The 26,219-nt window shown below is 48.6% G+C and overlaps 1 protein-coding gene across 1 annotated transcript in view; it reads left to right on the top strand.

Moving 5' to 3' along the window:
• The window catches only part of NAE1 (NEDD8 activating enzyme E1 subunit 1), a 41,897-nt gene that overhangs the window by 3,877 nt on the left and 11,801 nt on the right, over positions 1–26,219 (top strand). Inside the window, exons 12-13 of the mRNA XM_069738917.1 lie at positions 6,387–6,446; positions 6,688–6,821. Of these exons, the coding sequence (XP_069595018.1) occupies positions 6,387–6,446; positions 6,688–6,821 (194 nt within the window). The remainder of the gene's footprint in view (positions 1–6,386; positions 6,447–6,687; positions 6,822–26,219) is intronic.

The raw sequence follows: 26,219 nt of genomic DNA, 5'->3' as shown, positions 1-26,219 counted from the left end.
CGACAGGAAGTAGGATATTCAGTTTAGCTTAGTGTCAGTAGGAGGTGGACACGGGTCTTTCATTAGACCCTTATCTACCTCAATGTGCGTCGTTTCTTTTCAGATTTTTCCAGAGGGATACAGGGTGAACAGTCACACCTGTAGTCCCACTATGCGGACTATGAGTACGGCGTGTACTGCCACCCCGTATCCTCATAGATCCCTCTCCAGGACCAAGATCCTAGCACACCAGCGTGCTCAGAAGTCCGGTCCTGGCTCCGTCCCCCACCCACTCGCCCACCAGAGCCTGTCGGTTGGAGGAGACGAGGACGTCCATCACAGCTCCGTGGACGTCTGATACCTTCAGGTTAGTAACTGCGTGGGATGTTTAGGTGAGTATTTCCCCTAAATTTCCAGATCTTCCCCTTACTCTCTCACGGTGTGGGGGAGTAGTTGGCCCTAAATACGCTGCACTATCTTCTATGGCGGCGCTGATTTTATTTTAAAAGGGATCCTAGGGGCACCAAGACGAGCAGTGGCTCTGCACTACGGGCTATCCCCTTCATCGGGGCCGCAGTGCCCTCCCTGCGGCCACACTGCGCAGCGGCCGCAATGTCACTTTTCTGGCGACGCCGGCACCGCTCCCCCCTGCGGCCGTCCTGCGGGCTTCGGCGCCGCGATCCCCTTTCCGGCGGCGCCGGCCTCTAATTTAGGTCCCAGCTTCTGCCGGGGCCTACTTCGGCGCCGCGTCACGTCCTCCCTGCGGCTCTGGCAGGCTGCCGCGCTGCTCTGCGGTGCACTGTTCCGGGGCCGCGGTTTCTTTTCCAGCGGCGCCGGCCTCTCCTTTAGGTCCCGGCTTCAGCTGGGGCCTACTTCGGCGCCACGTCCCGTCCCTGCGGTCCTGGCAGGCTGCCGCGCTGCTCTGCGGTGCACTGTTCCGGGGCCGCGGTCTCTTTTTCCAGCGGCACCGGCCTCTAATTTAGGTCCCGGCTCCCGCCGGGGCCTACTTCCGGTACCGCGCTCCTTCACTTCCGCTTTCTTCGGGCGGGCTTTCTCCCGCCCGACAAACTGTGCCCTGCAATCTCCGCCTACCGGCGCCATGTGGGCTGTCTCCGCCCCTTCCCCCACGTCGCTGCTGAGCCAGGGCAGGAGATTCCAACGTGCTTCCATTTTCTCCTGGGGGCACAGCACATCATCTGCGCGGATCACACCAGAGGCTGCAGGGCAGCAGCTCCATCTTTCTGTTCCACTGCTGTTCTTCAGGCCTGCAGTAAGTTCCGGACAAGAGTGCCCCAGATGTGTCTACCTGCTCTCCTAGGGGCTATTGTTCCTGAGGAGCATCTTCCAAGCCGTGCAGCCTTCCATCTGGACACCGCAGCGCCTGCCGTGAGTACCTCTGCACCGCAGTTTGACTCAAACCCCTAATCTTCTGACATTTCCCTTATGGGCCCGTTCGGTCTAATTTTAAGGGAGGTCGCTCCCGGCCTCCTACCTTTTCCTGTGTCTTAGTGAAACACTTTCAGGGTTCGCCTTGTAACCACAAGCTCCCTTCAGGCAGGCCTGCAGCAACCCACATTTTGTTCCCGCTGCTCCGCCTCAGAGCGAAGTCCCCACCCCAGGTTGGGCCTCCCCTCTGTCTCTATCAGTAGCGGATCTCACACGGGTGTCCCAGACCCTTGTGTCCGTGCTCGATCGGTTGCCCCTGCAGCCTTCCGTAGTAGCCAGCGGGTCGCAGGAAGCTCTGTCCGAGTTTTCCAATACAGGCCGCGAAAGATTCAGTCGGGAACGCCAGTCTGAGTTATCTTCTCGGTCCATCTCGCCCCACGGTCTTTCTCTGCGGTCGAGTTTCCCCTTATCCTCCCCCCCCCCCCCCCCGGAGTCAGGCGAGGCTTTCTCTGATGTGCCTTCGGAGGATAGTTTGGGGCCGGAGTCGAACCATATCTTATCATGAGGGATATGGTTCAAAGCCTCGTTGGAGCGTCCAATCTGACTTGTGGCTACAAAGATTCCTCTACGAAACCTGCAGATCAGGCGGTTTCGTTTAGACGGTCTAAACTACCTCCCAAGGGATTCGCTCCTCATCCTGAATCGAGGAGCTTCTGGCCAGAGAAAGAGCGAATTCGACCAGACGTTCTCAAAGAGGAAAGCGTCTTGGAGTCTCATATCTCTTTCCTCCGGATCTCATCGCCAACTGGAATGAGAGGTGATGGAGAACGACCTCTCCCCCTTTGGATCCGCCGGCCGCTAGACTTGCCACCAACACAGTCCTCACGCTGTCCGGTGGGGCGACTGACAGGTTCCATCGATAGGATCATGGAATCCTTTGTGAATTCGGCTCTCGAACCTGCCGCATCATCCCTATGCCCGCTTGCACTTGGGTTTCGAAGTCGGTATCCGAAGGGGCTAAAACAACTCCATTGGGGCATTCTAGCCGGAGCTCCACCAGACTGGCTGGCGGAAGTTACCACCCAGATTACTCATGCCGGGGAATAATGTGTTCTCTGGACGTCGCGTCTTCTGCCGCTCAGACACCCGGTAATGTTGTTGCCAGCCGTCGTTCTGTTTGGCTCAAGAGTCATCAAAGAAGTCCCTTACGAGCCTGGCTTTTTCAAGGATCACGTCCTTTCGGTTCCAAGCTGGACCAAGTTATTAAGGACGCCACTGGCGGCACCAGTTCTCTTAGGCGGCAACTTCGGTCTTTTTCGGCCTTTTTTGCGTCGTTTCGCGGCATCAGATTCCTTTTCGCAACAGAGGCCACAGGCACGTTAAGAAAATAAGGTATTCTTCGACTCACTCCTTCCTGGCGTCCCCGCTACTCCTAAGGTGGATTCTCCAGGTCCAGGACTGGAAGTTCCACCTAGGCATGACCCACGACTAGACTCTAGCCCGTTTCTCCTGTTCCTCAGGGACGTCTGGGTCTCCTCAGTAGAGGACGCATGGGCCAGGGCACTTGTATCCTCTAGATACAAAATCTTCATTTCACGGCCCTGGGATCGTTTTCTTCGAATCCCAACCTCCAAGAGACCCCGCTCTAGTCCCGGGTTCCTTTACAGCCATTGTTTCCCTCCTTAGATCCGGGGTAATCGTTCCCGTCCCAGAACAGGAACGGTTCAACGGTTCACAGGCTTCTCTTCGAATCAGAGGACGACAAGGTTCGTCCCAGTCCGGATCTCAATTTGCTGAACAGGAGGTTTCGTCGGAGACACTTCAGGATGATATTCCCTCGTTCAGTAATCGCTTCCATGGAGGCTCAGGAATTTCGGTTTCAGGCTCCCGAAAGTCTATCCATCTTCCCGACACTCTAGCCATTGCGGGTGGCTCGTCAACAGGAAGAAGTTCCATCTTGTTCAGCGCCTCGTATCTCCGGGCATGTTCTTCGACACTTGTCGGACCAGAGTCTTCCTTCCCGAACACAGGATATCCCTCCTTTGTCAGGAAGTTTGCTTGCTCCAGGGTTTTCGGCTCCCCTCCTTTCCGATGGGCCTTAAAGGTCCTAAGGAGGTTGGTTGCAACATCGGGAGCAATTTTCCCTTCGCCCGTTTCATTCAAGACTTCTTCAGCAGGCTATTCTATCACAGGGGGACAGGTATGTCTTCTCCCTGCATCGTCTGATCCGGCTTTCCCCCCGGGTCAAACGGTTCCTCGACTGGTGGCCGAGGTCACTTCTCTTATCCCAGAGTAGATCCTTCACAGCATATCTTTCCTTTCAGTTCCCTGGCAGGTGGTGACGACGGACGTCAGCCCGCTCGGTGGAGGCGCGGGGCTTTGTCACCTGTTCTTTTCAGGGTTGTTGGTCGGTGCAGGAGTCCTCCTTGCCGATCAATGTCCTCGAGTTCCGGATCATCTTTCTGTCTTTCCTTCACTGGGTAAGGATTCTCAGCAGCCTAGACAGACAATGACACAGCAGTGGCATATATCTACCACCAGGGGTGGACTCGGCGGTCTCTGGCCTCGGCCGAGTTTCCAGGATCCTCCTTTGGATAAAGGTAACGGTCCTGGTGAGCTCCGCAGTGCATGTCCCCAGCGTGGACATTTAGGCCGCCGACTTCCTCGGCCGCGAGGGCCTTGTGGCAGGGGACTGGTACTTCAGGAGGTTTCCTATCGGATTGCTCTTCGATTGGGGGACTCCAGATGTGCACCTCATGGCGTCCCGATTGAATAGGAAGGTCCCTTGGGTCGGTCCAAGGTCCCGCGATCCTCTCACAGTGGTGTTAACACTTTGGCCATTCCTTGGTTGCAGTTCGCGCTCCCCTATCGGTTCCCACCCCTTTCCCTTGCTTTCCAAGCTGTCGAAAAGATCAAGGCGGGATGGGTGTCGGTCATTCTGATCGTCCCGGATTGGCCCAGGAGGTCTTGGTTTGCGGACATCATCAATCTTCTCCCGGTCACCCCTGGTGCCTTCCAAACAGACCCGATCTGCTGTCTCAGGGTCCGATCTGCCACCCGAATTATCGGTCGCTCAGTTTAACGGCGTGGCTGTGGACTCCACAGTTCTAAGAGCGTCCAGTCTTTCGGCCCGGATGGGTCACGCTATAATCCAGGCTAGGAAGCCTTCGTCTTCTTTCAGGATCTACTATCGTACCTGAAAGGCTTACTTTCGTTGGTGCGAGTCCAACCGCTTTTCACCTATGTCCTTTCCCTGCCTTCCATTTGGTTTTCCTTCAGGCAGGACTGGATTTGGGCTTCGCTCTCAGTTCCATAAAGGGCCAGGTTCCTGCGCTCTTCTTCCCTTTAAGAAGACGTTATCTTCTCAGCCACAGGTTAAGACCTTCCTTCAAGGAGTAGCCCACTCTGTCCCTCTGTACAGGGCCTCTGTGGATTCATGGGATTTAAAGGTTGTGCTGGTTATTCTCAGGGGTTCCCCCCTTTTGAGCCTCTCGGGGAGTTTTCCCTGTCAGTTCTATCTCGGAAGGTGGCTTTTCTCAAGTCTATCTCTTCGATCCGCCGCGTGTTTGAGTTGGCGGCCATTTCTTGCCGACCTCCTTTATGGTTTTTCCATTTGGTTTTCCTTTATGGTTTTTCCACCAGGACAAGGTGGTCCCAGGCCTCCGCCTTCCTTCTTTTCACGAGGTGGTTTTCATCTTTCCACCTCAGCGAGGACATCGTTTTGCCTTCCTTTTGTCCAGCTCCGACTCATCCTCTGGAGCGATCGTTGTACAGGCTGGACCCCGTCAGGGCAGTGAGGATCTCCCTGGCTAGCACGGCCGCTTTCCGAAAGATGGATTCTCTTTTCGTCATCCTTGATGGCGTGCGTAGAGACCTGCTGGCTTCCAAGGCGACTATTGTTCGCTCGATCAGAACGGCAATTTTGGAAGCTTACCGGGTCAAGAACAGAGTGCCCCTCCTGAGATAAAGGCTCACTCTACCCGGGCAGTCGGCGCTTCCAGTGTGGTACGTCACAGGGGCTTTCGCCGACGGCTTTGCAAAGCGGCAACCTGGTCTTCCATCCACACGTTTCGCCGGACTACGGCGGACTCCAGCCTGGGCAGAAGGATCCTGCAGGCGGCAGTGGTGAGTCCTCGTACTTGATGGAAGTCTGTTTTTCCCACCCCAGGGACTGCTTTGGGACGTCCCATGGTTTCTGTGTCCCCCAATGAAAGGCGATAGAGAAAACAGGATTTTTGGTTGCTTACCGTAAAATCTGTTTCTCGGAGCCTTCATTGGGGGACACAGCTCCCTCTCAAGTTGAACAGCTCTGTTTACTGTATACGTTTGAGTTCTTTGAATACTCTTTGAGTGCTTGAAACTGTTAATCTATGGAGCGCCGTGGAATTTGTTGGTGCTATGTGGATAAAGTTTATTATGTTATTATTATTCTTTCTCTTTTACACGTTGCTTCTCCTACTGCTTTCTCACTAACTGAATATCCTACTTCCTGTCGGTAGGGTGTACACTGCAGAGGAGGAGCTAACTTTTTTATTTGCATAGTGTCAGCCTCCTAGTGGCAGCAGCATACACCCATGGTTTCTGTGTCCCCCAATGAAGGCTCCGAGAAACAGATTTTACGGTAAGCAACCAAAAATCCTGTTTTTTTCCCTTCACTAATTTTGGTTTTATTCTTTTAGTTTAACAACCCATCGATCATCAGATTAATGGAGATGTGTTGACCCCAGAAGTGGCACCGTTCCATACATTCTGTAGCGCTATCAGCTTGCAGTTCCACTCCCGGCCACTACAGGATGAATGGAGCTGTTTTGCCACCTATGCACGACTGCTCCTTCAATCAATTGATCAGCGGGACCCAAGGGGGCGGATCCCCACCGATCTGACCAATCCTAAGGAGAGGTCATCACTATTGAAAATACCTTAGTCGTACCAACCCTTTAAATAAAATATTAAGTTTTGGAGATCCTTTCATTATATTTCTAGTCCATTATGTCTTATTCTTGCCTTATTTTTTTTCTTAGATCCCCAGCAACATTGAAGACATTTTTAATGATGATCGGTGCACAAACATCACTCAACAGGTGAGACCTAGGAAAAATCAGCTTAAATAACATAATCAGATCTGATAATCCAGAAAGTCTTGTGATCCGGCACTTTGCTTTTAGCAACGATCATCCAATTCTCCAGGATATTTCTTTTACTACGGTGTTCCTTTTTATATTTAAACACTATATATACACACATATATAAGTTTTTTTTAAAGTAGTAAAAAAGAAATAATATCCTATTTTATTTTTATTTTATTTTTCAATGTATATACAGTCTTCTGATTTTTGGATCTTGGCCCGAGCTGTTAAGGAGTTTACAGCATCTGAAGGCAAAGGGAATCTGCCGCTGCGAGGAACGATTCCTGATATGATCGCAGACTCGGAAAAATTCATTAAACTGCAGAATGTGTGAGTTTCTATACAGTTTTTAACTAATGTAACGTTTTTGCAAAAAATAAGTTTAAAATTCTGTGAAAAAATAAAAAAATTCCGCTCCGGTCTTAACCCCTTTCTGACCTTGGACGGGATAGTACGTCCGAGGTCAGATCCCCTCTTTGATGCAGGGCTCCGCGGTGAGCCCGCACCAAAGCCAGGACATGTCAGCTGTTTTGAACAGCTGACATGTGCCCGTAATAGGCGCGGGCAGAATCGCGATCTGCCCGCACCTATTAACTAGTTAAATGCCGCTGTCAAACGCAGACAGCGGCATTTAACTACCGCTTCCGGCCGGGTGGCCGGAAATGACGTCATCGCCGACCCCCGTCACATGATCGGGGGTCGGCGATGCGTCAGGATGGTAACCATAGAGGTCCTAGAGACCTCTATGGTTACTGATCGCCGGTGGCTGTGAGCGCCACCCTGTGGTCGGCGCTCACAGCACACCTCCATTTCTGCTACATAGCAGCGATCAGCAGAGGCGATCGAGTTGTGCCTGCTTCTAGCCTCCCATGGAGGCTATTGAAGCATGGCAAAAGTTAAAAAAAAAAAAAGTTGAAAAAAATGTTAAAAAAATATAAAAGTTTAAATCACCCCCCTTTCGCCCCAATCAAAATAAATCAATAAAAAAATATAAAATCTACACATATTTGGTATCGCCGCGCTCAGAATCGCCCGATCTATCAATTAAAAAAAAAAAAGCATTAACCTGATCGCTAAACAGCGTAGCGGGGAAAAAATTCGAAACACCAGAATTACGTTTTTTTGGTCGCCGCGACATTTGCATTAAAATGCAATAACGGGCGATCAAAAGAACGTATCTGCACCGAAATGCTATCATTAAAAACGTCATCTCGGCACGCAAAAAATAAGCCCTCAACCGACCCCAGATCACGAAAAATGGAGACGCTACGAGTATCGGAAAATGGCGCAATTTTTTTTTTTTTAGCAAAGTTTTGAATTTTTTTCACCTCTTAGATAAAAAATAACCTAGTCATGTTAGGTGTCTACGAACTCGTACTGACCTGGAGAATCATAATGGCAGGTCAGTTTTAGCATTTAGTGAACCTAGCAAAAAAGCCAAACAAAAAACAAGTGTGGGATTGCACTTTTTTTGCAATTTCACCGCACTTGGAATTTGTTTCCCGTTTTCTAGTACACGACATGGTAAAACCAATTATGTCGTTCAAAAGTACAACTCGTCCCGCAAAAAATAAGCCCTCACATGGCCAAATTGACGGAAAAATAAAAAAGTTATGGCTCTGGGAAGGAGGGGAGTGAAAAACGAACACGGAAAAACGAAAAATCCCACGGTCATGAAGGGGTTAATATTTTGTTATGACTGGAGCTCTTTTGCACCCTGGGTTTGACTGAGCCCTTGTAAAGAAAAGGATCAAACGTATTGAAATCCAACATGCTTGATCCTACTTTTCTTCAAAATCTGCCATCAGGATAGAGTTGGGATACCATCATACGTATCAATCAGTCTCCCCGAAATAGGACAATTTTACTTTCAAATATATAATAGGTACTAGGTGAAGAGCCCGGCGTTGCCTCGGCATAGTAACTAACTAGGTCAGTTATCACACATTATAATGATTATATTGCACATAAAAACATTTCACATCATGTATTTAACACTACAGATTTACGACACAAATTAACTAAATGATTACCCAAATATTGATAGGATTTTATTTTCAACTCATTCAAGAGCCTTTTGATAAACAACATTTTTGTATTTTCCTTCCGGTGCAAAGATGAACATTGCCTATTAAGCAGTTGTCCTTGGTGTGTGGCATTGCCTGTTAAGCAGTTGTCTGTGGTGTATGGCATTGCCTGTTAAGCAGTTGTCTGTGGTGTATGGCATTGCCTGTTAAGCAGTTGTCTGTGGTGTGTGGCATTGCCTGTTAAGCAGTTGTCTTTGGTGTGTGGCATTGCCTATTAAGCAGTTGTCTGTGGTGTATGGCATTGCCTATTAAGCAGTTGTCTGTGGTGTGTGGCATTGCCTGTTAAGCAGTTGTCTTTGGTGTGTGGCATTGCCTGTTAAGCAGTTGTCTTTGGTGTGTGACATTGCCTGTTAAGCAGTTGTCTTTGGTGTGTGGCATTGCCTGTTAAGCAGTTGTCTGTGGTGTGTGGCATTGCCTATTAAGCAGTTGTCTGTGGTGTGTGGCATTGCCTATTAAGCAGTTGTCTGTGGTGTGTGGCATTGCCTATTAAGCAGTTGTCTTTGGTGTGTGGCATTGCCTATTAAGCAGTTGTCTTTGGTGTGTGACATTGCCTGTTAAGCAGTTGTCTTTGGTGTGTGGCATTGCCTATTAAGCAGTTGTCTGTGGTGTGTGGCATTGCCTGTTAAGCAGTTGTCTTTGGTGTGTGACATTGCCTGTTAAGCAGTTGTCTTTGGTGTGTGGCATTGTCTGTTAAGCAGTTGTCTGTGGTGTATGGCATTGCCTGTTAAGCAGTTGTCTTTGGTGTGTGGCATTGCCTATTAAGCAGTTGTCCTTGGTGTGTGGCATTGCCTATTAAGCAGTTGTCTGTGGTGTGTGGCATTGTCTGTTAAGCAGTTGTCTTTGGTGTGTGGCATTGTCTATTAAGCAGTTGTCTGTGGTGTGTGGCATTGCCTATTAAGCAGTTGTCTGTGGTGTATGGCATTGTCTTTGGTGTGTGGCATTGCCTATTAAGCAGTTGTCTTTGGTGTGTGGCATTGCTTGTTAAGCAGTTGTCTTTGGTGTGTGGCATTGCCTATTAAGCAGTTGTCTTTGGTGTGTGGCATTGTCTTTGGTGTGTGGCATTGCCTATTAAGCAGTTGTCTTTGGTGTGTGGCATTGCCTATTAAGCAGTTGTCTGTGGTGTATGGCATTGCCTATTAAGCAGTTGTCTTTGGTGTGTGGCATTGCCTGTTAAGCAGTTGTCTGTGGTGTATGGCATTGCCTATTAAGCAGTTGTCTTTGGTGTGTGGCATTGCCTATTAAGCAGTTGTCTGTGGTGTATGGCATTGCCTGTTAAGCAGTTGTCTTTGGTGTGTGGCATTGCCTGTTAAGCAGTTGTCTTTGGTGTGTGGCATTGCCTGTTAAGCAGTTGTCCTTGGTGTATGGCATTGCCTGTTAAGCAATTGTCTTTGGTGTGTGGCATTGTCTGTGGTGTATGGCATTGCCTATTAAGCAGTTGTCCTTGGTGTATGGCATTGCCTGTTAAGCAGTTGTCTTTGGTGTGTGGCATTGCCTGTTAAGCAGTTGTCTTTGGTGTGTGGCATTGCCTGTTAAGCAGTTGTCTTTGGTGTGTGGCATTGCCTGTTAAGCAGTTGTCTGTGGTGTATGGCATTGCCTGTTAAGCAGTTGTCTGTGGTGTATGGCATTGCCTATTAAGCAGTTGTCTGTGGTGTGTGGCATTGCCTGTTAAGCAGTTGTCTGTGGTGTGTGGCATTGCCTATTAAGCAGTTGTCTGTGGTGTATGGCATTGCCTATTAAGCAGTTGTCTGTGGTGTATGGCATTGCCTATTAAGCAGTTGTCTTTGGTGTATGGCATTGCCTATTAAGCAGTTGTCTTTGGTGTGTGGCATTGCCTGTTAAGCAGTTGTCTTTGGTGTGTGGCATTGCCTATTAAGCAGTTGTCTTTGGTGTGTGGCATTGCCTGTTAAGCAGTTGTCTTTGGTGTGTGGCATTGCCTGTTAAGCAGTTGTCTTTGGTGTGTGGCATTGCCTGTTAAGCAGTTGTCCTTGGTGTATGGCATTGCCTGTTAAGCAATTGTCTTTGGTGTGTGGCATTGTCTGTGGTGTATGGCATTGCCTATTAAGCAGTTGTCCTTGGTGTATGGCATTGCCTGTTAAGCAGTTGTCTTTGGTGTGTGGCATTGCCTGTTAAGCAGTTGTCTTTGGTGTGTGGCATTGCCTGTTAAGCAGTTGTCTTTGGTGTGTGGCATTGCCTGTTAAGCAGTTGTCTGTGGTGTATGGCATTGCCTGTTAAGCAGTTGTCTGTGGTGTATGGCATTGCCTATTAAGCAGTTGTCTGTGGTGTGTGGCATTGCCTGTTAAGCAGTTGTCTGTGGTGTGTGGCATTGCCTATTAAGCAGTTGTCTGTGGTGTATGGCATTGCCTATTAAGCAGTTGTCTGTGGTGTATGGCATTGCCTGTTAAGCAGTTGTCTGTGGTGTATGGCATTGCCTATTAAGCAGTTGTCTTTGGTGTATGGCATTGCCTATTAAGCAGTTGTCTTTGGTGTGTGGCATTGCCTGTTAAGCAGTTGTCTTTGGTGTGTGGCATTGCCTATTAAGCAGTTGTCTTTGGTGTGTGGCATTGTCTTTGGTGTGTGGCATTGCCTATTAAGCAGTTGTCTTTGGTGTGTGGCATTGCCTATTAAGCAGTTGTCTTTGGTGTGTGGCATTGCCTGTTAAGCAGTTGTCTGTGGTGTATGGCATTGCCTGTTAAGCAGTTGTCTTTGGTGTGTGGCATTGCCTATTAAGCAGTTGTCTGTGGTGTGTGGCATTGCCTGTTAAGCAGTTGTCTTTGGTGTGTGGCATTGCCTGTTAAGCAGTTGTCTTTGGTGTGTGGCATTGCCTATTAAGCAGTTGTCTGTGGTGTATGGCATTGCCTGTTAAGCAGTTGTCTTTGGTGTGGCATTGCCTGTTAAGCAATTGTCTTTGGTGTGTGGCATTGCCTATTAAGCAGTTGTCTGTGGTGTATGGCATTGCCTATTAAGCAGTTGTCTGTGGTGTGTGGCATTGCCTATTAAGCAGTTGTCTTTGGTGTGTGGCATTGCCTATTAAGCAGTTGTCTGTGGTGTGTGGCATTGCCTATTAAGCAGTTGTCTGTGGTGTGTGGCATTGCCTATTAAGCAGTTGTCTGTGGTGTGTGGCATTGCCTGTTAAGCCGTTGTCTTTGGTGTGTGGCATTGCCTATTAGGCAGTTGTCTTTGGTGTATGGCATTGCCTATTAAGCAGTCCTTGGTGTGTGGCATTGCCTGTTAAGCAATTGTCTTTGGTGTGTGGCATTGTCTGTGGTGTGTGGCATTGTCTGTGGTGTGTGGCATTGCCTGTTAAGCAGTTGTCTGTGGTGTGTGGCATTGTCTGTTAAGCAGTTGTCTGTGGTGTGTGGCATTGTCTGTTAAGCAGTTGTCTTTGGTGTGTGGCATTGCCTATTAAGCAGTTGTCTGTGGTGTGTGGCATTGTCTGTTAAGCAGTTGTCTTTGGTGTGTGGCATTGCCTGTTAAGCAATTGTCTTTAGTGTATGGCATTGCCTGTTAAGCAATTGTCTTACGTGTATAACATTGCCTGTAAAACTCCTGCACCTCATGCTCCTTCTTTTTACACAGCGCACTCGTTTTCCCCCTTGCTCCTCTTTTTTCCCCTCGCTCCTCTCTTTTTTTCCCCCTCGCTCCTCTCTTTTTTTTCCCCTCGCTCCTCTCTTTTTTCCCCCCTCGCTCCTCTCTTTTTTTCCCCCTCGCTCCTCTCTTTTTTTTTCCCCCTCGCTCCTCTCTTTTTTTCCCCCTCGCTCCTCTTTTTTTTTTCCCCCTCGCTCCTCTTTTTTTTTCCCCCTCGCTCCTCTCTTTTTTTCCCCCTCGCTCCTCTTTTTTTCCCCCTCGCTCCTCTCTTTTTTTCCCCCTCGCTCCTCTCTTTTTTTCCCCCTCGCTCCTCTCTTTTTTTCCCCCTCGCTCCTCTCTTTTTTTCCCCCTCGCTCCTCTCTTTTTTTCCCCCTCGCTCCTCTTTTTTTCCCCCTCGCTCCTCTCTTTTTTTTTTCCCCCTCGCTCCTCTCTTTTTTTTTTCCCCCTCGCTCCTCTCTTTTTTTTTTCCCCCTCGCTCCTCTCTTTTTTTTTCCCCCTCGCTCCTCTCTTTTTTTTTCCCCTCGCTCCTCTCTTTTTTTTCCCCCTCGCTCCTCTTTTTTTTTTTCCCCCTCGCTCCTCTCTTTTTTTTCCCCCTCGCTCCTCTCTTTTTTTTTCCCCCTCGCTCCTCTCTTTTTTTCCCCCTCGCTCCTCTCTTTTTTTCCCCCTCGCTCCTCTTTTTTTTCCCCCTCGCTCCTCTTTTTTTCCCCCTCGCTCCTCTCTTTTTTTTCCCCCTCGCTCCTCTCTTTTTTTTCCCCCTCGCTCCTCTTTTTTCCCCCTCGCTCCTCTTTTTTTTCCCCCTCGCTCCTCTTTTTTTTCCCCCTCGCTCCTCTTTTTTTTCCCCCTCGCTCCTCTTTTTTTTCCCCCTCGCTCCTCTCTTTTTTTTCCCCCTCGCTCCTCTCTTTTTTTTCCCCCTCGCTCCTCTCTTTTTTTTCCCCCTCGCTCCTCTCTTTTTTTCCCCCTCGCTCCTCTCTTTTTTTCCCCCTCGCTCCTCTCTTTTTTTCCCCCTCGCTCCTCTCTTTTTTTTCCCCCTCGCTCCTCTTTTTTTCCCCCTCGCTCCTCTCTTTTTTTTCCCCCTCGCTCCTCTCTTTTTTTTCCCCCTCGCTCCTCTCGTTTTTTCCCCTTGCTCCTCTCGTTTTCCCCTCACACGTGCACAGTGTGTATGTAGATATAGATAGAATTGTCTAAGGGGTACTTCGGTCTGTCTCTCGCGGAAATCCCGGGTCGCTGATTAGTCCTGTCCGCGACCAATCAGCGACAGGCACAGTCCTGCTGCGAATTGGCCCCTCCCAACTCCCCTCCAGTCAGCGGCCAGGTAGGGTTTTAGCAGTCTGTTAAATGGACTGCTAAACACCGCGGTGTAACACAGTCCATTAACGCTGCTATTAACCCTGTGTGACCAACATTTTACTATTGATGCTGTCTATGCAGTATCAATAGTAAAAACTTTTTAATGTTAAAAATAATAAAATAAAAAATCATTTCATTCTCTGATCGCCCATGACGGCACCACGGAGAGAGGGGATCCGCCCACCAAGGACAGGAAACCTACGGATAAAAAGGCGGTACCACTCTCCTGCATCAGTTGGTTTCCTGTCCTTGATGGGAGACCTACGGACTTACCAGTTCGTCGTTGGATCCGGGGCCAACCAGTCCGATTCAGGCAGCTGGGGTCCCTCTGCCTCGGCTAGGGTGGTGACCCGAAGCGCCACCGCTGGGAGCCAGTGGGCCGACAGGGTGTGCGGGGGAGGTGACAAGGAGTTCGCGGTCACCTCCCCAGGTAAGATGCAGCAGCGGCAACATCCAGGGGGGTCCCTCTGTGGTTGCGGGAGGTGCAGCACGACCCTCCCTAAATCAAGCGTCAGTCTGCACACTGCATCGCCATCAGGCGTGCAGGTATTGTGCTACTGGGGCTGCATAGGACCGGGGGTGCCGGTCAGCAGCGCATATCTGCTTCCGGGCGCTGCTTTGCGCAGGCCCGGTATCCAGCTGGGTCTCGCGAGGTCTGCAGAGCGCCGGTATGCGCAGGCGCCGGCGGTGCTTCCGGCCGGGCGCTTGGTGCGCTCTGCGCAGGCGCCGGCGTGGCTCCAGCCGGGCGCTTGGTGTACACTGCGTGGGCGCCGGCGGGGCTTCTGGCCGGGGCGCGCTCTGCGCAGGCGCCGGCGTGGCTCCAGCCGGGCGCTTGGTGTGCATTGCGCAGGCGCCGGGGGTGCTTCTGAAGCCGCCGGTATGTTTCGGCGGGGCGCTTGATGCGCACTGCGCAGGCGCCGGCGGGTCTTCCGATCGGATGGCGAGGATTACCGCTAGAGCGTGTTTTTTGAGTCGGATTACTGCGCAGGCGCCGACCGCTCCTCATATGATCAGTCGCTACTGCGCAGGTGCAGGGAAGCGGCGGGAGGGTTCAAATAGTAGAACCCTCATCCTCTTGGTGGCTCTGCAGTAATAGGCAGGAGCTTCAAGGGGAATAGGAGCGACAACTCAGCCGAGTTCAAGGCACGCAGACCAGCAGCAGTATGAGTGACCCAGCATCACCTCCGCCCGAATCACCTCCACCTGCAGTATCGCCACAGCAGCAGCAGCAGCAAAAAAGGCGGCAGCAGAAAGTGCACCAGGACACCAGCAAAGAACGCCAAAGGTCTCAACACAGTAAGGAGTCCAGTACGGCGTCGGGGAGAAAGCCAGAGGCAGAGAACCCCCAATCGGTATTTATGGGTCCTGGAGGTGGTAAGTGGATCTTCGTGAATGTCAGAGACAGTAAGATTGTTATTTGTCTCTTTTTAGGGGAGGAAAAGCGTAGCTAAAACTAAACACAAAAGTTGCGCCATCTGTAGAGAGGACCTTCCACCTACATGTGATAAAAGACTATGCAATACTTGCATTCAACAAACTGTGTCTGAAAACCTTCCAGGGTTTGCTTCAGATCTTAAGAGCCTAATTAAAGAACAAGTAGAGGACACTTTTAGGTCACTAAAAAGTGGAAAAAAAAGGAGAAAGACCAGGCATAGGTCTCTATCTCCAGCCTCAAAATCCGAAAGTGGTAGTGAGAGTTCAGCGTCCTCCGTCTCCTCCGACTCATCCTCATCATCTACTTCTTCCTCGGGGGGACATAACTGTTTCCCACTAGAGGATACTGATGGCCTCATAAAGGCAGTAAGAAGCACCATGGGGTTGGTAGACTCCCATCCTAAAAAAACAGTACAAGACATTATGTTTGGAGGCCTAGAACAGAAAAAGAGGAGAGCTTTTCCGCTTAACGAAGCAATTGCAGCCCTAATTAAGAAGGAATGGAAAAAGCCCATGAGGAAGACTCTCTTAACTCCAAAAAGGAAATATCCCTTCGAGGAAGAATCGTGCTCCTTTTGGGAGAAGGCCCCGAAATTAGACGTGGCAATTGCTAAAGCCTCAAAGAAATTCGCCCTCCCGTTTGAGGACATGGGGGTTCTGAAGGACCCAATGGACAAAAAGGCAGATGCATTTCTCAAGGGCTCTTGGGAGGCAGCGGGAGGAGGCCTGAAGCCGGCAGTTGCAGCTGCATGCACTTCGCGCTCCCTGATGATCTGGCTGAACCAGCTAGAGGGTCAGTTAAAGGGGAAAACTTCCCGAGACTCAATTCTGGATACATTACCCGTAATGAGGGGGGCTGCGGCCTTCCTAGCCGATGCCTCGGCCGACTCCATCAGGCTATCCGCCAGAGCAGTAGTGTTTGCTAATGCGGCCAGGCGCGCCCTCTGGCTTAAGAATTGGCCAGGCGACCTACAAACGAAAACGAAACTCTGTACCATCCCCTGTGAAGGGGAGTTTCTGTTTGGGTCGACTCTAGACGACATCTTAGAGAAAGCCGGGGACAAGAAAAAGTCCTTCCCCTCTCTGGGTCTCCCCTCTTATCGGAAGCCCTTTCGGAACAAGAGGTTTTTCCGTAAGAACCCAGGGAAAGGCCAGGGGAAGTGGGACGATAAGAAAAATAAAAATAAAGGATTTATCTTCAATAAAAACCTCAATGACAGCAAGAAACCTCCACAATGAAGGTTCACCCCAGGTGGGAGGGAGATTATCTCTCTTTCTCCCAGCCTGGAAAAAGATCACCTCCAGTCATTGGATCCTAAACATCATAGAATCAGGACTGAGGTTAACATTCAAGAGGTACCCTCGTCCCTCCTTCAAGGTAACATCTACCAGATCCTCAGCAGAAGAACAGTTAACTCTAGAAAACGAGATTGTGGGGTTAGTAAAAAAAGGAGTACTCCTAGAAGTTCCCCCTCAAGAAAGAGGGCAAGGGTACTATTCCCCTCTATTCCTGAGGAAAAAACCAGATGGTTCCTTCAGGACCATTATCAATCTGAAGAATCTAAACAATTACTTAGAGGTTCAAGCATTCAAAATGGAAACGATAAAGTCATCAATCAAAATGCTGTTTCCTCAGTGTTTCATGGTGGTCCTGGACTTGAAGGACGCATATTATCACGTCCCAATACACAAGGATCACCAGAGATTCCTCAGAATGGCAATCCACATCAAGGGAGTCCTAAGACACTTCCAGTTTACAGCTCTTCCATTCGGCCTAGCAATAGCCCCGAGGGTTTTTACAAAGCTGGTCGCGGAGGTAATGGCTCACCTCAGGGAAGAAAACACCCTGATCGTTCCATATCTGGACGATTTCCTGGTGATAGGCTCCTCCCAGCAACATTGCAAGAATCAGCTAGATTTAGTGATTCAATCTCTAAAAAACCTGGGCTGGCTAATAAACCTAGAGAAATCCAAACTGGTGCCTTCTCAGGTTCAGGAGTACCTAGGTCTCACTCTAGACTCCAGAAAAATGGAATGCCGGCTCCCAGAGGGCAAATTACAAAAGATAAAAAGCTTAGCATCAAGAGTACAATCTCTCCCCTCTATAACTCTCCGACAGGGCATGTCACTGTTAGGCTCTATGACCTCTTGCATCCCGGCAGTCCAGTGGGCCCAACTACATTCCAGGGATCTCCAATGGCAGCTACTGTCCGAGCAAATCCGCCTAGGAGAGCATTTAGACGGGCGGTTAACATTGTCTCCTCGCACCAATCTCTCTCTAACTTGGTGGACATTGCAGGAAAATCTTTCACAGGGAGTTCCATGGGTAATCCCGATATCAAAGGTCCTAACAACGGACGCAAGCCCCTCAGGGTGGGGGGCTCATCTGGGCGACCTTGTAGCTCAGGGCATTTGGTCCCCGTCCCTTGCAAACAATTCCTCCAATATGAAGGAACTCCTGGCAGTAAAATTTGCCCTTCAGGAATTCCTGGGGGTCCTTCAATCTCACCATGTGAGGGTGATGTCGGACAATCAGGTGGTAGTATCGTATATAAACCATCAGGGGGGTACCCGTTCCAAAAGTCTAATGGAAGTGGCCAACTCGATCCTTCAGATAGCCGAAAACAACCTTCTATCCCTGACAAGTCTACACATAAAAGGGATAGACAATTACAAGGCAGACTTCCTCAGTCGTTCCAGCCTAAAACAGGGAGAATGGGAACTAAATCCAGGCATATTTACCCAGATCACTCAGAAATGGGGGGTTCCCAAAATAGATCTCTTCGCGAGCCATTTAAACAAAAAAGTAGCTGCCTTTTGCTCTCTATCTCCCATGGGGAACCCAGTAGCCCTGGATGCTTTCCTGATTTCTTGGGGTCACCATCTGGTCTATGCCTTTCCTCCTCTCATTTTGATTCCAGCAGTGCTGAGGAAGATTCGGGAGGACGGGGCGTTGGTCATATTAATTGCCCCGTTCTGGCCGAAGAGACCTTGGTTCTCATGGATGAGAAAGATGTCGATATCCGACCCTTGGGTATTGCCAGACCTACAGGATCTGTTGTCACAGGGCCCAATCTATCATCCGCGGGTCAAGAACTTACACTTGACAGCCTGGCTCTTGAGAGGAAAATATTAGAAAGCAGAGGGTTCTCTTCAGGGTTAATTTCAACTCTGTTGAAAAGTAGGAAGCCGGTTACAACAAAACAGTACGGCAAAATATGGAAAAAGTTCCTGTCCGTTTCAGGCGCTAAAATAGGGAAAGAAATTCCTATTAATGCCATTTTAGAGTTCTTGCAAAACGGGTTGGAAATGGGGTTAGCCACCAGTACCCTAAAAGTCCATGTGGCAGCATTAGGTGCTCTATTTAATTTTGACTTGGCTTCAAATAGGTGGGTCTCTAGATTCATTAGGGCGGCAGGAAGATCTAGGCCTCTGCCAGTAAAAGTGGTTCCTCAGTGGGACTTAAATTTGGTCCTTAAAGCCCTGACTAGTCCTCCATTTGAACCATTACATGAATCTACAATAAAAACGCTATCCCTCAAGACAGCTCTTTTAGTCGCCCTTACTTCTGCCCGTAGGGTCAGCGACTTGCAGGCCCTTTCAGCCAGGCCTCCTCACACACAATTTCTAGAGGATAGGGTTGTTTTAAAAACAGACCCAGCATATCTCCCGAAAGTGGCTTCAAAATTTCACAGGTCTCAAGAGATATCTCTTCCCTCCTTCTGTCCCAATCCTAAAAATAAGGAGGAACAAAATCTACATACACTAGATGTAAGGAGATGTCTCTTACATTACCTAGAAGTCACTAGAGAGAGTAGGGAGGATTCCTCTCTGTTTGTGTGTTTCCAGGGTCCCCGGAAGGGGAAAAAAGCATCTAAAGCCACCATAGCAAGATGGATCACGGACGCCATCAGCCTAGCATACTCAGCAAGTGGGATGCCCGTTCCCGGGGAGGTTAAAGCTCACTCAACAAGGGCAGTAGCAACTTCCTGGGCGGAGAAGGCCGGAGCTTCCATAGACCAGATATGTAGAGCTGCTACCTGGTCCTCACCATCCACATTCTATAGGCACTATAGATTGGACCTAATCTCCTCTTCAGACCTTACTTTTGGTAAAAGGGTTCTGGAGGCAGTGGTCCCTCCCTGAATGTACTATCTATGTAATTCTCTCCGTGGTGCCGTCATGGGCGATCAGAGAAAAATATAGTTCTTACCGATAACGGTATTTCTCTGAGCCCATGACGGCACCCGTACATTCCCTCCCTTCACTTATGGGTGCACACATGGAATAGTGCCATAGTCTATTATAATTTAAAGTCACGCGGTATCTTGTTATGCTAAACAGTTAAAATTTTTACAAATGTCTTAGTAGTCTCCCATCATTATCTATGTAAACAACTGATGCAGGAGAGTGGTACCGCCTTTTTATCCGTAGGTTTCCTGTCCTTGGTGGGCGGATCCCCTCTCTCCGTGGTGCCGTCATGGGCTCAGAGAAATACCGTTATCGGTAAGAACTATATTTTTTTCACCTTCCGGCGCCTTTCCCGCTCCTCGTGACGCTCCAGTCCCAAGAATGCATTTCGGCAATGACCGGAGATGACCTAGCGATCTCACAAGACCGCTACATCATCACGTGTTATTGCCGCAATGCATTCTTGGGACTGGAGCGTCGCGAGGAGCATCGCTAAACACCTGGCCTGGATCCGGGGGCCGCCGGAAGGTGAGTATATAACTATTTTTTATTTTAAGTCTTTTTTAACAGGGATATGGTGCCCACATTGCTATATACTACGTGGGCTGTGTTATATACTGCGCGGGTTGTGCAATATGCTACATGGGCTGTGAGACTCTTTCGCCCGGGGCCCTCAAAAACCTGGAGCCAGCCCTGGTTTCACTGATTGGTCGTGGCCGGCCACGACCAATTGGCGACAGACGCAGTTCGGCCGCAAATTGGTGCGGGATTTGAACCACGTTTCACTAAGGCTTCTTTCACACTAGCGTCGGAATCTCCCCGTCGCAATGTGTCGGGGAGAGATTCCGACGCTAGCGTTTAACGCATTGCACAATGGAGGCAGCAGATGCATTTCTCCGGCGCATCCGCTGCCCCATTGTAAGGTGCAGGGAGGTGGGGGCGGAGTTCCGGGTCGGAAAAAGCGGTCCGTCAGGAGCAAAAAACTTTACATGTAGCGTTTTTTGCTCCCGACGGTCCGCCAAAGCACGACGCATCCGTCGCTCGATGGACGCGATATGTGGCAATGCGTCATCAATACAAGTCTATGGGGAAAAAACGCATCCTGCAAGCACTTTTGCAGGATGCGTTTTTTCTGCAAAACGACAGATTGTGACGGATTGCAGAAAACGCTAGTGTGAAAGTAGCCTAATTCATTTATTTCACTGCATTGTGAATTATTTTTCTTTTTTTTTCTCAGATTTTATGGTAAAATTAAAAAAAAAAAATTAAAAATGGCTGCATTAGGAAGGGGTTACTGGGAGCGCTCCAATGTTTGGGGCTGTGGGATGCATTTATGGGGGGCTTTTATCACAAGATGACACTCAGCCGCCCACCAGACAGGGAAACAGACACTTCACCGCACAGGTATAACATATGATATCAGTTGTGTTTTCACATTTCAAGGCAGATTACACGAATAAAGACCAATAACTGTGACATTTACCTCAGAAACCATTAATATCAGCACCATTCACCACAAGGAGAGAACTACCGGTGTCATAATTTACCTCAGGAGCATTTCCCGCCTAGAAATAGTGCAGAATCTGAGGAAAGCCGGCAGTGTTCGCAATGATTGCTGGGAGTCGTAGTTTAATAATCACTCCTGCGCATTAGATAACAGCAGACGTGAACTACAGTTCCCAGAAATCCATGCGCCACAAATGGTTTCTGGGAACTGTAGTCCAGAGAATGCAGTAACAAACGCTAGACGGGGACAGTTACACTACAAATCCCAGAAATCATTGCCTGATCAATACTAGGTGTGAAATAGAGGATGAGGAAAGGTCTCTTACATGAGGAGGGTGGAGCGCATAATATGAGTGACTGCTGGGGCTTGTAGTTCCCCTGTAGCTAAGGAGCCATTCTTCTCAGATTATAGAGATGATGTTAGTCAGGTTTCAGCATCATCTATATATATATTATCTTCTAAGGTCCATTTCCGTCTGTTTGTCTGTAACAGAAATCCCGCATCGCTGATTGGTCGCACCCGGCCGGCCGCGACCAATCAGCGACAGGCTTTACTATTGATGCTGCCTATGCAGCATCAATAGTAAAAAGATATAATGTTAAAAATAATTAAAAAAAACTAAAAAATCATGCTATTCTCACCTTCCGGTGGCCCCCCAAGCCTTCCCCGGTACCAGCCCAGGATTTAGCGATGCTCTTGGCAGCTCCGTTCCCAGTAATTCTTAGCGAAATGACCCCAGATAACGTAGGAACACGTGAGACCGCTACGTCATCACGGGCTATTGCCGCAAAGCATTACTGGGAACGGACCTGGCAAGAGCATCGCTAAATCCTGGGCTGGTACCGGTGAGTATATACTCGAGTATAAGCCGACACCCCCCCCCCCTAATTTTGCCACAAAAAACTGGGAAAACGTAATGACTCGAGTATAAGCCTAGGGTGTGAAATGCAGCCGCTACCGGTAAATGTCAAAAATAAAAATAGATACCAATAAAAGTAAAATTAATTGAGACATCAGTAGGTTGTGTTTTTGAATATTCATATTGAATCAGGAGCCCCATATAATGCTCCATACAGTTCACGATGGGCTGTGCTATATACTGCGTGGGCTGTGCTATATTCTACGTGGCTGCTTTACACTACGTGGCTGTGCTATATACATACTACGTGGCTGTGCTATATATATATATACTACGTGGCTGTGCTATATATATACTACGTGGCTGTGCTATATACATACTACGTGGCTGTGCTATATATATATATATATATATACTACGTGGCTGTGCTATATATATATATATATATATATATATATATATATATATATATATATATATATATATATATACTACGTGGCTGTGCTATATATATACTACGTGGCTGTGCTATATATATACTACGTGGCTGTGCTATATATATATATATATATACTACGTGGCTGTGCTATATATATATATATATATATATATATATATATATATATATATATATACTACGTGGCTGTGCTATATATATACTACGTGGCTGTGCTATATATATACTACGTGGCTGTGCTATATATATATATATATACTACGTGGCTGTGCTATATATATATATATATATATATATATATATACTACGTGGCTGTGCTATATATATATATATATATATATATATATATACTACGTGGCTGTGCTATATATATATATATATATATATACTACGTGGCTGTGCTATATATATATATATATATATATATACTACGTGGCTGTGCTATATATATATATATAACTACGTGGCTGTGCTATATATATATATATACTACGTGGCTGTGCTATATACATACTACGTGGCTGTGCTATGTATATACACTACGTGGCTGTGCTATGTATATACACTACGTGGCTGTGCTATGTATATACACTACGTGGCTGTGCTATGTATATACACTACGTGGCTGTGCTATGTATATACACTACGTGGCTGTGCTATGTATATACACTACGTGGCTGTGCTATGTATATACACTACGTGGCTGTGCTATGTATATACACTACGTGGCTGTGCTATGTATATACACTACGTGGCTGTGCTATGTATATACACTACGTGGCTGTGCTATGTATATACACTACGTGGCTGTGCTATGTATATACACTACGTGGCTGTGCTATGTATATACACTACGTGGCTGTGCTATGTATATACACTACGTGGCTGTGCTATGTATATACACTACGTGGCTGTGCTATGTATATACACTACGTGGCTGTGCTATGTATATACACTACGTGGCTGTGCTATATACTACATGGTGAGCTATATGCTACGTGGGCTGTTTTATATGCTACGTGGGCTGTTATATGCTACGTGGCTGGGCTATATGCTGTCGTTGTGCTATATGCTACGTGGGCTGTGCTATATACTACGTGACTGTTATACTACGTGGGCTGTGCTATATACTACGTGGGCTGTGCTATATACTACGTGGGCTGTGCTATATACTACGTGGGCTGTGCTATATACTACGTGGGCTGTGCTATATACTACGTGGGCTGTGCTATATACTACGTGGGCTGTGCGATATACTACGTGGGCTGTGCGATATACTACGTGGGCTGTTATATGCTACGTGGCTGTGCTATATGCTACATGGGCTGTTCTATATGCTAAGTGGGCTGTTATATGCTACATTTACTGAACAAGTTCTGTCATACATATTCTAGAATACCCGATGCGTTAGGCTATGTGCACACGTTGCGGAATTTGCTGCGGGTCCGCAGCAGTTTCCCATGAGTTTACAGTACAATGTAAACCTATGGGAAACCGAAAACGCTGCGCCCCTGCTTGCGGAAAAAAACGCGCAGAAACGCAGCGGTTTACATTCCGCAGCATGTCAATTCTTTGTGCGGAGTCCGCAGCGGTTTTACACCTGCTCCATAATAGAAAACCGCAGGTGTAAAACCGCAGTGGAATCCGCACAAAAACCGCGGGGCAAAAACACCACTTTTTTCCTGCGTAAAAATCCGCAGAGGACCATTCTATGTGTGCACATAGCCTAAGGCTATGTTCACACCTTGCGTCGGGTCCCTGCGGGTTCTCCTGCAGCGGATTTGATAAATCTGCAGGGCAAAGCAACTGCGGTTCTCCCTGCAGATTTATCGCGGTTTGTTCCGCGGTTTCCGCTGCGGGTTTCCTCCTATACTATTGATGCTGCATATGCAGCAATATGCAGCATCAATAGTAATGTTAAAAATAATAAAAATTGGTTATACTCACCCTCTGATGTCCGGATCTCCTGGGCGCTGCACCCGGCGGTCCGGTTCCAAAGATGCTGTGCGAGAAGGACCCTTCGTGACGTCACGGTCATGTGACCGCGACGTCACCGCAGGTCCTGGTCGCACAGCAACTCTGACCGGACGGCCCCGTGCAGCGCCCAGGAGATCCGGACATCAGAGGGTGAGTATAACCAGATTTTTTATTTTTTAACCCCAAATATGGTTCCCAGGGCCTGGAGGAGAGTCTCCTCTCCTCCACCCCGGGTAGGAACCGCACATTATCCGCTTACTTCCCGCAACGTGGGCACAGCCCCATGCGGGAAGTAAGCGGTTCAATGTATTCCTATGGGTGCAGAATCGCAGCGATTCTGCACAAAGAAGTGACATGCTGCGGGTTGTAAACCGCTGCGTTCCCGCGCGGTTTTTCCCGCAGCATGTGCACAGCGGTTTGCGGTTTCCATAGGGTTTACATGTTACTGTAAACGCTATGGAAACTGCTGCGGACCCGCAGCATCAAAATCGCGGCGGTTCCGCGGTAAAACCCGCAAAGTGTGAATATAGCCTTAGAATCGGGTCACCATCTACCTACTATATGATTGTCTAAGGGTCACTTCCGTCTTTCTGTCTGTCTGTAATAGAAATCCCAAGTCGATGATTGCCTATGCAGCATCAATAGTAAAAAGATCTAATGTTAAAAATAATAAAAAAATCATTATATACTCACCGTCCGGATCCAGCCCAGGCCTTTCCCGCTCCTCGCGACGCCCCGGTGACCGATCCATGCATTGCGGTCTCGCAAGATGATGACGTAGCGGTCTCGTGAGACCGCATGTCAACATCTCGCGAGACCGCAATGCACTCTTGGGAGTGACGGGCAGAGTCCGGCTGCTCCCTACTCCCCTGCAGTCAGTGCCCCCTCTATACTACCCCCCGCCCCCAGTCAGCGCCCGCCGCCCACATAGCGTTGTAGCAGTCCGTTAAACCGACTGCGTTACACAGCGGCATAACGCGGTGTAACGCAGTCTGTTAACGCTGCTATTAACCCTGTGTGACGAGCTTTTTACTTTTGATGCTGCCTATGCAGAATCAATAGTAAAAAGATATAATGTTAACAATAATAATAATTTAAAAAAAAATCGTGATGTTCTCACCTTTCATTGCCTCCGCAGCAGCTTTTCCTGCAGCTTGCGATGCTCCGGTCCCACCACTTCGCTGATTGGTCACGCCGGGTGGTCCCAACCGATAAGCGACATTGCCGCGGGAGTTAAATTACGCTTCGCTGATTGGTCGCGCCCAGCCAATCGGCGACATTGTCGCGGCATCTAATGTTAAAAATAATTAAAAACAAATAAAAAATCATTATATTCTCACCTTCCGGATCCAGCCCAGACCTTTCCCGCTCCTCGCGACGCTCCGGTGACCGGTCCATGCATTGCGGTCTCACGAGATGATGACGTAGTGGTCTCGCGAGACCGCAATGCACTCTTGAGACTGGAGCGTCGCGAGGAGCATCGGTAAACGTCTCGGCTGGATCCAGGGGGCCGACGGAAGGTGAGTATATAACTATTTTTTTATTTTAATTCTATTTTTATCTGAGATATGGTGCTCACATTGCTACATACTACGTGGGCTGTGTTATAAACTGCATCTCTGCTATATACTATGTGGCTGGGCAATATACTACGTGGCGCTGGGCAATATGCTACGTGGCTGGGCAATATACTACGTGACTGTGCAATATACTACGTGGCTGTGCTATATACTACGTGGGCTGTGTTATACGCTGCTTGGCTGTGCTATATTTCTCTGCTGTATCTGTGCATCATGAATTGTGGTATGTGTTAAAGAGGGGAGCCCACTGAGACTCTTTCGCCCGGGGCCCTCAAAAACCTGGAGCAGGCCCTGGCTTCACTGATTGGTCACGCCTGGCCGCGAACAATCAGCGACAGTCGCAGTCCGAATCCTGTGTATAAATTGCATTATTCTGAAAACTTCATAAATAAACTACATACATATTCTAGAATACCCGATGCGTTAGAATCGGGCCACCATCTAGTTGAATGTATAAATGTCACCATTAACCCCTTCGTGACATGCGCCGTACTAGTACTGCGCTGCCGGCACTGCATTAGTGCCAGCAGCAGTACTAGTACGGCGCACCGATCACCGCGGTCTCGCGCTGAGCGCCGCAGTGATTGGGTGCGGGGGTCAGCTGTATATGACAGCTGACACCCCGCAGCAATGCCCACGATCGGCGCTATCGCCGATCGCGGGCATTTAACCCCTCTGATGCCGCTGTCAGTAGTGACAGCGGC

Source organism: Ranitomeya imitator, chromosome 9, assembly GCF_032444005.1.
Source record: "Ranitomeya imitator isolate aRanImi1 chromosome 9, aRanImi1.pri, whole genome shotgun sequence".
Lineage (NCBI taxonomy): Eukaryota > Metazoa > Chordata > Amphibia > Anura > Dendrobatidae > Ranitomeya > Ranitomeya imitator.
This window is presented reverse-complemented; position numbering and strand designations above follow the sequence as displayed.